Raw genomic sequence first — 12,347 nt, forward strand, 5'->3', positions numbered from 1 at the left:
TTTGGGGATCGTTGCTGTAATATCTGGCCTGACTGCCTTCACTGGAGAGGAGTAGGAGGGCAGTGAGGGCCTCAGGTAACCTGTTAAAGACCCATTTCTTTGGTGCTGTATTTAAGTGTACAGGGGTACTGCTGTAGCAGTAAATACGACTGGCTCCATCTACACCCACCTGCAGCCAAGGAACTTATATACCTGAAGTCTACACAGGAGGACCTTGTAGACTGAGCTTAAAATGCTCCATGAAATAAAATGTACTTGAACAGGTTACTCAAATTTTTCTGGCCTCAGTCATCCTGGACAACTAAATATGTGAAGAAATTTCTCTGATCTCAAGCAAGATGGGTTATTTGCTTTACAAGGTTTCTCCTAGCAAGGTGAGAGATGCTTAAGCGCAGCACATCTGGGAATGCTCTGTGTAATATCCCATCAACAATGGTGGACTGCAAATACATCACTAGCAAGCATTCAAATACCCTTGGACCTGTTGTGGAGTAACCTCCTTCTGGTCTCTGAGAGTTAGGAATTGGCATAAACCATGAAATACATTGCTTCCTGATTTGTTGCTATTGTTTGGGGTTTTTTTATATGGGTGCCCAGAGCAGCTCCATTTTCAATCTGGATGCTTTTGTGTTCTTCAGTGTCTCCTGCATTTCCAGTGAAAAGCAAACCATGCTACATTTATGCTTCCCAGTGGACAGTCTAGTTAAAGTTGTGCAGTGCTGCAGTGCCATGCTTCAATGTTGGTCCTTGACTCTTTCAGACATCCTTCAGCCGTGGCTTTACTAAGAACATGAAGCTGGAGGCAGTGAACCCCAGGAACCCTGCAGAGATATGTGTCGCTTCTATCACCTCAGTTAAAGGACGATTAATGTGGCTTCACCTTGAAGGTATGTGATGTAAAGGCTTCTTGTGCTTGTGTGGCGCTCTTAATTTTGTCCTTCGTCCTCTGCACAAAACTGCTTTCTCCAGCCTTTCCTTTTCATACACGTCGACCAATAATCTGTTATAAAGAATTACCTTTCCCTTCTCTCTCCCTGAGGGAGCCACAAGATCTTCCACCCTCCCATCTGTGTAGACTCTACCAGCATGATTTCCACGAACAACAGAAACATTCTCACTGCCATCATGACAGACCCTCCATCCTGGGAGTGGATGTTTGCCTCGCTTGTGCAGCTGAGACTTCCACTGTGATTCCCAGCACACTCTCGTGGGATCTTCTGTCCCTCTGCAACACCATTCCTGCCATTCCACTCCTTTTTTTCACCTAGAGGTCCATAAACTTCTCTAATACATGCTGCTCCTCACCATGGCCATCACATGCTGAGATCACTCCTCCCTGTGACTGATCTAAGAGAGATCTTGCAGGTGGTAACTCTATAGAGTTTAGAATGCCGTCGCCCCATGGAGAACACTGCCACTGTACAAGCAGTGTTAGGAGAGTGCTGAAAAACTAGCAGAGCGTAATACTATATGAAAACTTATGTTTCCACCTGTCTTGAAGTAAGGTATAGATGAACTCATTTTTTTATGTGGTTTTGCTCTTGGGACTTTATTAATTCATCTGGGCAAGGACTTCTTAAGTAAGTGTAATTTAGAACCAAGCAGTGATTCTTCTTCTTATTGCTTTAAAAACAATGTTATTTGAAAGTCACCGAGAGCAGGAAGCCATGCTTATTTAAGTGTTTTGATGGGCACTGTGATAAACCATAAAGTTGTTGTAGCATCTATCATTGTCACAACATAGTTTAAATTTTGCCTATGAAGGTAACACTATGGTTTGAAGCTACTGGCTTCCTCTATAAGGGATGTAAGAGTTTCAGTTTCCCTCTGAAATCAGTAGTAGTTGGGTCAACGTCAACTACAAATGTAATATGCTTTGCTTGCTTCTGGAGAACCATGAAAATATCAAAGGGACTTCTGGTGGCCCATAGTCCTGCTCATCACCAGCCTCTGTAAGACCTGTGCTTCTGCCTCTTGATGAATGCATAAGGCAGATGAGTTTTCCCTTAATTAAATCTGGGCTGCTGTCAAGATTGCTTCTGCGAAAGCAGTGTGAACCCTCATTCTCAGAGATTAATGCAAGTTTATTTTGGCCTTTCCAGAGTGAAACGGCTGGGAAAGGGTTAATGGGACAACAAACCATAATCACGTACATAATTTCCAGAAAGGACAGAGGAACAGGGGTCGTGACAAGGAGTTCTTGCAGACATCCCATGTGAGATGAATTCTCAAGCCTGATGTGCACAAAATGTCACCTTCCCTCCTCTGCAAGATGCTCAGCTCTCAGTGTTTTGGGGCTGGAAGACAGTGGAAGCCAGATTGATACTAACTGTATTGTCGTCACCGTCGGCATTGTGCTGCATTGATTATAATAACCCAAGAAGTATTTCAGCATCTGACAATGTGCAGTGCCATTTTACAAGAGGAAAGGTCTCTAATCAAAGGTCTTAAAGTTAGTAAAAACGTTGTCAGGTAATCCAAAGTACCTCATCTGTGCTAGCAACTAGCTCTAAAATATAAGAAAGGTACATGTTCTGTGGTGTTTAGATCTGCAAAAGTAGCATTATATGGTAGACAAGGCTTTCCTGACACCTCCATGGTAAATCCCATTCTCAGAGATTTATAACTCAATTGCTACCTAAAGAGACATTCCTTCTGACCTAAAGCTTGGCAGGCCAAATCATTCGTGCTTCTCGTGTCTTTGCTGCTAAGCCTCGTGGTTTGGGCCGGCTAAGGTCTGTGGAGAGCAGATCTGCAGTCATGTGCCCGAATGCAGCAGAGGTGGGAGATGGAGGAGAGCTGGGTTGTCATCCTTCTCCATCCCTGACGTGTAGTTGTCACCCCAGGCCGTTGGTCTCCTCTGTGATTATCTCCAGTGTACAGAGCAGGTACGACTTTGCATCTTTGCTTTTGGTAGAGCTGTGTGCAATGGTGGGTTTTGGTTTTTTTTTCATCTGAGACAACTGGTTGCCTTCTGACTCGAGGTTGCTAAAGCTCATCGGCAGTCTAGTCTGGACACATGGCAAATGTTTTTTGGAGCTGAAATCAATGCTTGAAATTCAGTTCTCACTAAGGCAGTTCTCACTAAGGCTGGATTCCTTGACCCATCTGGTCAAGGAATCCAGCCCATTTTGGCAACTCTTCTTCTTAAATGGCCAGGTGCCTTCACTTTTATATGCAGATTTTATGGGGTTTGGGAACCCTTCTTTTTTTACCCATAAGCTGTAATACTTTCAAAGGGACTCAGTATTCACTAAACTCTTGCCCACTGTAGTGAATGGGACGTGCTGTTTCCTGGGTCTTTAAATCAACTAGTCCTCCAAGACCAAAGGCAGGGAGAGGGCCACACACTCCCACCTTGCTCCCCTCCCTCATGTCTTTCTCCCTGCCTTTTACTCCTTTAATTTCTTAAAGGATGTTTTTTACAACTTGTCATAAAAAAACCTGTGTGCATCTCCTTGTCTTTTGAGTTCTGATATATAGATGCTTTACACCTGTTTTATATCTCAATGCCAGGAATAGAATGATCTGTAGTAAAAGGAAAAGATGCAAAAGACTGCAAAAATAAAAAGAAATCTTTGCTGCTGTTGAAATACATGACTACAGTATGCACAGTGTTAGGATAAAACTAGGCATTAAAAAAAACCTCCAAACCCTGCTTGCAGAGTTGTAAAATAAATGTGGCTTGAACTGTGGCATTTTTTTTGACTCCATTAATACACTATTGTTTCTAACTGATTATTTATTTTCTGGTAGCAGCAAGACTCCCTAACTACCACAGGAGCCCATCACTGAAGACCTCGAGTCCCACCATTTATCATGGGGGCGTCTGAAGCTTTCATTGTTGCCCTCCCAGTTTTGCTGTTTGACAGCCCAAACTGCAGCCATAAAACAGGACGCAGTAGTTAAGCAGCATCGAGTTAGACATGAGGGAACATTGCTTAATAAATCACGCTTTGTACAGTAGCAAAACTCTGTAAACTTCAGGGTGAGCATTTAATGAGCAGCAGTATAGTTCCCCCGTGGTGGAAAAGAAGCGTAGGGCTGATCCGAGGCTGTGTGCATCCCATCACTTTCTGCTACTTTATTACTCATCATCTGCATTGTTAATTTTTACTGGTTCATTTTAGATTTTAAAACTGTAGCTTTCTGGTGTGAATTTATACAAGTAATAATGTACACTCTCTGCACGACCTAGGAATTTGAGGAAAATTCTTTTGTTAATCACTTCTCCAGGGAGGTTTTCCATAATCTTCCCTTTGAGAATTTTCCAGAGTTGCTGCTCTATTCTGCCCATCCAATAGGATTCGCAGCAGGAGATGGAAGTTTTCCTCACCCTATTTCAAATCTCCCTGTTCTCTTATTTTCCATTTAACCTCTCAAGTCCCATGGACATTTCTTAGTCTGGGAAAATGGCAGCATAAAATGCAGCAAATGAAACTAATGAGTCTCAAACAAGCTGCTTTCCATTTATATGAGCAAGGCCAAAAGAAGCAGTAAGATGTCAGAAGTGGAAGGCAGGGTTATCAATCGCCAGAGGGAAGAAGCAGTGCCTGGGAGGACAGGGTAGCTGTGAATATGTCTTACAAGAGGAATAGCGGTGTTGCAGGAGGACAGACATTATGGTGCTTCCTTGCTTGTCAGGGCAGATGCAGCTTTAAACTTCAAAATCAAAATGTTCATGTCGTGTCTATTGTTGCTTGCAAGCAGGAAAGTGCATTCGATCTGTTTATTTGCTCAGAAAAACACTGTAGAACAGCTACAGTAATGGAAATACAGGATTTTCTCAGATCTGATGAAATTTCAGCAGGGCCTGTGTTGTCTCTTGCTCCGTTTAGGGCTTGGTCCATGGCTTGCTCACTTTGTGCATGACTTGCCATTGACTTCGGCAGTTCTCATGTCAGTTCCTTGGCTGGATTTGTGGTGTTAGGCGAAAACGTTTTGCCCGCTGAAGAGTGCGGCTTTCATCAGGTTCAAACTGAGCAGTGACCTCTTGATATTTTCTTGTGGAGGGAAATGGTTTTGCAGGGAGTGCCAGCTGCGAGACCTTGCATTGAGGCTCAGCGGCTCATATGAGCAGGTTGTGTCCTGTATCATGTGCCTTCATCCCATCCTCTTCCCTTCCCCATATCCCAGTGAAATAGAGATTGTATCTTCAACGTATAATGCGTGAACATGATGAAGGGCTCAGAGAAATACCATGAAGACATCCATTAATCTATGCAGACATCATGATTTCATTCTTTAAATTATTTCCTCCAGCAGTGTGAGCATCAGCACCTATTTTCCTGCTTCCTTTGGGTTTTCATACAGCCACACGCTCTCAGAGTGCATCAAGTTTATTACTAGAGACAAGATTGATCCAAATGCTGCATCTCAGACTCAATGCCATTCCCATCACAAAGTTCAATTACTGTTTCAATTACACTGCAAGCCCTTGATGAACATTCATTAGTGGAAAGTTCCCCATAGTCATCTGGCTGTGCACAGTCAAGCTCTCCTGCATTAAGTAGGAGGCAAAGATGCTGTAACAGATGCAAAGGCAAGGATGCTGCAGGGGAAGCTGCTGATCCTTTGGTCTCTTTTATTAGGAGATCATCTCATGCTGGTGCTGGAGCTATAGGTCCTAGGGTAGAAATGGCAGAGGAGGGTGAAGTTGCTGGCCAGGCTGTGCCAGCGCAGATGGACTTGAATTGGAGTAATTAAATGGAGTCTTGACTAAGGACCCAGAGTTGTTTTCAAAAGAACTCAAAGCCAGTGGGAATATTTCCATTTATTGCAGTGGTCTTTGAGTACTACCCACATACAAGACAGGAGGGAGTGTCTTCTAAAGGAGACGCAGTAGCCAAACTGGAAGAGATTTGCTTTAAGCAGAGATTTTCAGTGGGGTTTTAGTCAGTATTATGCCAGAGATCTTAGTGCATCTGTGCCACTTGGGATTTTTATGATGCCTCTCCCTTATTGGGTGACCATGTTATGTTGTAGTGAGGAGCCCTAGGAGAATTCATGGCACCTCTAGACAGAAGAGTGGCCATGTCCAACCCTTAAAAGCAATGACTCAAGGGCAGAACTACATGAAAAAGCTTCAGGGGGCATTGGGGCATAAAGGCCTATCGTATCAGCTATCATCCTGTTACAGCCCATGTGCACTCTCTTACCAGTAAGAGCAAGCACCCAACTGGCCTTCTGCTCACCAGCTTGTGCAACTCTACAAAAAAAAAAAAAAAAAAAAAAAGACCCAGGGGGAAATCAGGCCATCTTTGTGTAAAAGTCATGCATGTTGAACCTTCCTGGCCTTTCAGCTGCTTCATTCCACACTCTTAGTGGGCTCTTAATGGGAATTTTCTCTGGAATCACATTGCACTGTAAATGCAACAGTCTTATCATTGCTGTCTGTGCAAAACTGAAGATGAAATGGTGCCTGATTTTGATACAGGGAAGCAGATTTATTTTTACATGTTCCATCATTTGCTTCCCTTGGTTCATGATGAATGCTCAAATGGCTCCGAGCTTGGTATTTCCATGTCTAAATTACATTATAAATTTGTGTTTATAGGTTTACAGATGCCCTCTCCAGAGTACATAGTTGATGTAGAGTCTATGGACATTTTCCCTGTTGGCTGGTGTGAAGCGAATGCTTATAACCTAACTCCACCACACAAAGCTGTTTGTAAGTACATGGAAACCTCAAGCAGTGTAGATATTACATCAACGGATTATCAGGGAGTTTGTCTTATGTCTATAATTTTTGAAACTACCAGCCTAACTAGCAGACTGGTAACCAGGCTGTAAGTGTACTATAATAAATAGTAATAAATCTAATGAGTGACCACACTCTGCAGCACTGGTATTATACAATTTGTACTGTCTGTGTGATCAGTCCCTCTAAAACTGGGATTGCTTGTGTTGGGAAAGGCTGTTACGTGGTTTGGGATTGCACAGTGTGGCTTGTGGGTTTGCAGTGGGGTTGTCAGAGTGAAACCAGGTTTTGTTGCGCTGAGCCAAGTTCACTGGGGCAGCTGAGTGAATTAGGGACACAAGAAAAATAAAATATGGGGTGGAATAGACATAAAGAAGCCATCCAGGTGCTCCCTGTCCAAAACAGGATCTGCTCCATCTAAATGGAGAAGCATTTGCTGGCCTCCTGTGATGGAGTTTCTGCCCCTTCCCAGGGTATCTATCCCATTATTTCACTGCCCTTACCAGCTCAGAGATTTCCCTAGTGTTTAATTCAAATCTCTCCCGGCACAATTAAGCCCGTAGTGTTTTGTCCTGCCTCCAGTGCATATTAAGACCAATTTCTTTCTTTTCCATTTGCATTTGAAGGCAGTTCATGAGTGCTTGGTGGCTCGGTGTTGTTCTCCTGTTCCTCGCAGAAACTATCCAACCCCGATCTCAAGCCACCAGACGAAAAATTAGCCTCGCTGTTTATATTAATTAACATCTGAAAGGCAAATTTAAAATGTGTCAACCCTTTTGAAGAGTTAAATATGCTTAAGTTAAAAATCAGACAGCCGGGGCCTAATTTGGGAGAATACTGCTATGGCAACATTATGCAGCCTTATCGCAATTTATAGCTAGGGATAAATTATGCTGGAGGTAATCATGCTTGTAAAATGTAATCTTATCCATATGTGTTTCTGTATGGAAAAATATTTGTGTTTTTATTTAATTTTTTTTTATACTGATCCCATAAAACACAATATTAACATTCCAGAGGAAAGATTAAATGTATTATTACAGCTTTAAAGTAGGTTTTAATGATGTAGTGACTTACTTAAAAATACCAAGAGAAGATGGCGATAGTAATTAAGTACCATTTCATTGTGTTAGAAGTCATTTTATAGTCAGTGCATTTATACAGCTTTTTATGCATTATGGGTATACTTTATAGGACAGAAGGGTACAAAACTGTTTTTTTCTTCCTTGCTTCATTTTCACAGTGCGAAGGAAGAGAAGAATTGCAGTTGTGCAACCAGAAAAGCAGTAAGTTTTTGTTATTTAAGGTGATATTTTTACAGGGATGCATCAGGTCTTCCAGGGAAGATAATACACATCAGCTGAATGACTTTGCTAACTACTGCCCAGATACTGCAGCAGAGTCAACAGGGGGATTCCTTTAAATCTCGAATATTTGTGAGCGTATTAGAAAGTCTTTGTAATAGAAATTTTTTACTGGCTGGGACTGCATAGCCAGTGTCTGATGGCCAGTAAGGGATGCTTATGGAAGATGGACATCTACCAGGAGGGCATTTCCCTATCTAGCCCTTGCAGTTTCTAGAAACTAGAATTTAAGGGATTTACATGTGAATATTTGCAGCCTGAAGGGTTGAAGCTCACAGCCCAGAGTGTATTTTTGGAGGAGGGGTGGATCTGGCTCCTTCTTCAGCAATATGCTGGCCCTGGGCTTTGATAAACCATGTGTAAGTGGGGTTGCATTTGAGGTATCTCCATTCCTTGGTCCAGGCAGGTGCTGGTGTATTTCTCAGTCCAGCCTGAAGGCTGGTTCTGCCCCTTTGCCCCATCTGACACTATTAAATACACTGAATTGCTGTTTAACAGGTTACCATCCACAGTGCCTGTTGAGAAAATACCTCATGACCTCTGCCCAGTTCCTCAGCCAGACACAACAGGTAAGGCTGCTCGGCACCAGCAGGATCCTTATTTCATGGACCTGTTGCCTGTATGGAGAGGGATGACCCCAAAAAGGGATCAAGTGTGTCATATTGGTGGGGAGATGGGACCACATCCTCAGGTGGTGTAAGGTGGTGTGGACCCACCAACAGCATGAGGAGTGTCTGATGTACAGCATGTGAGGGTCTGGTCCTCTGCATGTGAACATCGTGTCTTGCTGGGTTTAGCAGAGTTCCCCTGCAGCTTGCCCATTTCAGCTAACGATGTTAGGGCCGGGCTAATGAAGCCCTGGTGGAGATGGATGCAACTTTTTAATTGGCATCAATGAAATTGCTTCCACCAGGATTTAATGGGTCCCTGTGTTGGCATCAAGACTGTGTGGCATGGCTGCTACTTCTGCTAAAGGCAAATTTTTCTCCCCTTCAGCAATGGCAGGAGGCTCTGAGAGTGCAATATTCATCCAGTTAATTGCATAGACTCAGCAGGAGGGGCAGGATTTAACTCACTTTATTTCAGCAGACTGCAGGACACACATTGGCATCTGAGCCAGCATCACAGGGCCCCGTTACAATCAAATGGGGAGAAACAGGCTCTTTTTGGGTATGATAACCGAAAAGTGGATAACCACTTGGATGGCACCATGAACCGTGTCTAGAAGTACCCACTTCTCTCCATGGGCTATAAAGGAGCCCAGAGTAATTAGCCTAGAGCCCAGACAAAGAAAACTGTTCTGTAGACCCATGTTGGGTCAGGGGAATGGCACCGCAGTGCTTACTGGGTTGGGCAGTAGCTGAAGAGGGGTTTGTAGAGCTCTCCACCTGAATTTTTTCCCTAAGCTGATTCCATATCACTGAGGGGCAGCTAATACATTCTCTTTCTGGCCAGTTACAACTGAGTCGCTCACATCCTTCTGTGATGTGAGTTATGAAAGAGCCTCGGGTCACATTATGAATGAAATCCTTTCCCGATTCTCCTTTTGCTAGGGTATGCAGACAAATCAGTTGCTATTTAAAAGCACTTGCTTTTCCTGTGTCAGATGGATTCGAGTAGCAGAGGCGTCTCTACCTTCTATCTCAGGGAAGACTTTATGTACCTCCTTTACTCTTCTCTCCTCCTTCCCACATCTAGGAGGAAGAAGAAGGGCCCTTGATTTATTATACAAAAGTGCTACACGCACATCAATGCTACTTTCTCCTTGCAGGCACCATCAATGGGAGATACTGCTGCCCCCAGCTCTACATCAACCACCGCTGCTTCTCAGGTCCATATTTAAACAAAGGCAGAATAGCAGAGCTACCTCAGTCTGTCGGGCCTGGCAAGTGCGTGCTGGTCCTCAAAGAGGTACGGCTCAGCTATCTTTCGGGGGGATTTCAGGGGAAAACATGGGTCATGGGTTACCAGGCCCAGAATTTGAAAAGAATGCACTCAAAATTGTCCTGGAGCTCTCTAGTGGTTTCCATAAGTCAAAACTGCAAGCTGGGAAGAGAGGGTAGGTATATGTATTGCGGGTTTTGATGTGAGAGGTGACATTTTTGAAACAGGGGAGTTTTGTTGGTTGGGAGCAAGTTTTGTCTAACTATGCAAGATAATTCATGTTCTGTCCAGAGCTGTCCCCAAAGAGGACCTCTGTGGTTGTTACCATCAACCTGTTTCTCAGCACCCATGATGCTGTTGGGCCAACAGATTCAGTGTGAGTGACACCTTTATATGTGTGACCATGGTCCGATGGGGCCCAAACCGTCAAGATCCAAAGTGAACAGGACAGAAATCCAAGCAGGGTTGTATGCGATGTGCTGAGTGGAAGCTGTGGTGTGCTCAGCTCTTGCTGAACGTGGATGGGTTAATCCCACACAGCAGGGATGGCAGAGCACCACCATCTGTTCACTTCATCCTGACCCAATCAGTTCTTGCTTTGGGCCAAATCCAGAGCGTTGAGCGCTTGCTGTTGTCCTCAGAGAAAAGTTTGCTTGTTTGAAAGAATGCATAAACATTTTCCACAAAGATTACAGTCCACATACAGTTGAAAGGGAAGGTGACTGCAGGTGGCAGAGGACAGCAAGATGGTACTGTTGGATAAGCAGCGTGCCATTGGTGCCAAACCATTTCAGTTTGACTTTTTGACTTGCATCTTCTAGAAATTCAGATCTTCCAGCTTTCACCCTTGATGTGGATGCAGGGACGTATCTGAGCTCCTTCTGTGCTTGATGGAAAATCATGGGAGCTTCTGGGTGCCCATTTATCTAATGTATTTGTAAGACCCTCAGTGCCCAGCTCAGGATGTTTGCAGTTGTCTGAAATGAGGTGAAACCCAGCCCTGGTTTCACACATGAAAGGTGAGATTCCTCCCAGATCACCGACCACTTTTGAAAACACCTCTGTGCTGTACTGTAGAGTGACTCCTGTGTCCCCATTCACCTCCCCATCACCTACATGCACTGCTTTATACACAGTGGCACTGCTGGTTGTCTCATATGCTTGAAAGCTGGGCCATGAAGAGATCCCAGTAATCCAGCTGCAGGTGGGACACTTGGGTCTCAAAGAAGCAAGTCATAAATAGCCTTCAGCAGAAAGTAGGATAAAGTGGTTGCACAGCAAAAGTTGACAGCTGCCAAATTTGAAAGCAAGTCCATAGTGGCTTGCTGATAGGGAGTGTTAGCAATCTGCTGCTACTTGAAGAATAGGCAATGAAAAAACAACACAGAGGAAACATGAGGCATACACAGTCAATACTTATGCTAATGTTTCTTCCTCCTTTCCTCCTGGAATTTGGATTTTTGTAAACATAAGCAGTGCAGAGCTTCTGCCAGGTCCTCCCCATCTTAGGGCTTTGCTGCATAGACTAACACCAGCTTCTCCAAATTCCTCAAGAATTGGACTGATTACCAACTGTGGAAACCAACCTGAGTTTCCTACAGAAAGCCTATTTTCTCTTGCTGTGCCTCCTTACAGAACTGCTTGCTGAAGGAGCAATGAGACATGGGCATCTTGCTTCTGGAGACATGAACAAGTTCCCAAGGAACAGGACAATGGCAATGGCCCAGCATTGGTCAGTGTTACTTTGCAGATAAATTCAAGCTCATTCTGGCCTCAGAGACCAGGTCCAAATTCTGGAAAGGGTGAAGAGAGAAGACATTCAGGATGTTGCTGTAGGGGAGATACATCTGGTTCCTATCAGCTGCTGCTGAGATGAGAGAGGTGTCAGCAGCTCAGAGAACCATGGGCAGGAGGGAGGATAGGGGTACCCAACACATGGAGGAGGCAAGAAGTGGTAAAGAAGACATCGCTGCATTGAGATGAAGATCTGTAGCAGCTGCCAGAGCACCCAAAAGGACTGCAGAGCTGAGTGGTGAGAACAGCGCAGGAGATATCTCCTCCAGCCCAAGACCACACCCACAAGGCTTTGCACAGCTGAAGAGCTCACAAGGGGCCCCATCCCTCTGAACTCAGTCTCGGTGCTGGGCTTCATGCATTTGTCTTGCTTTACACCTGCTGATAATGTGGCCCCAAGAATGCAAGTGCTTTATAATTATCTCTCTCTCACTATATAGGATAATTGCAGGCCATTGTAAATTATGCATCAGCATAACTTGTCTGGAATAGATAAATTATACATGGGATTTACTTTGGCAGCACACAGGGGAGGGTGGGAAAGGCAAAACAAAAACTACAAAGGAAGAGCGGAGTCAGTAGCAGTCTGGTGAAAGTTTTTTAAA

The 12,347-nt window shown here is 44.1% G+C and overlaps 1 protein-coding gene across 1 annotated transcript in view; it reads left to right on the plus strand.

Moving 5' to 3' along the window:
* The window catches only part of SFMBT2 (Scm like with four mbt domains 2), a 66,603-nt gene that overhangs the window by 27,127 nt on the left and 27,129 nt on the right, over window positions 1–12,347 (plus strand). The window contains exons 6-10 of the mRNA XM_074828049.1: window positions 761–887; window positions 6,557–6,670; window positions 7,944–7,986; window positions 8,563–8,633; window positions 9,836–9,975. Of these exons, the coding sequence (XP_074684150.1) occupies window positions 761–887; window positions 6,557–6,670; window positions 7,944–7,986; window positions 8,563–8,633; window positions 9,836–9,975 (495 nt within the window). The remainder of the gene's footprint in view (window positions 1–760; window positions 888–6,556; window positions 6,671–7,943; window positions 7,987–8,562; window positions 8,634–9,835; window positions 9,976–12,347) is intronic.

This window comes from Strix aluco, chromosome 5 (genome assembly GCF_031877795.1).
Source record: "Strix aluco isolate bStrAlu1 chromosome 5, bStrAlu1.hap1, whole genome shotgun sequence".
Taxonomy (NCBI): Eukaryota; Metazoa; Chordata; class Aves; order Strigiformes; family Strigidae; genus Strix; species Strix aluco.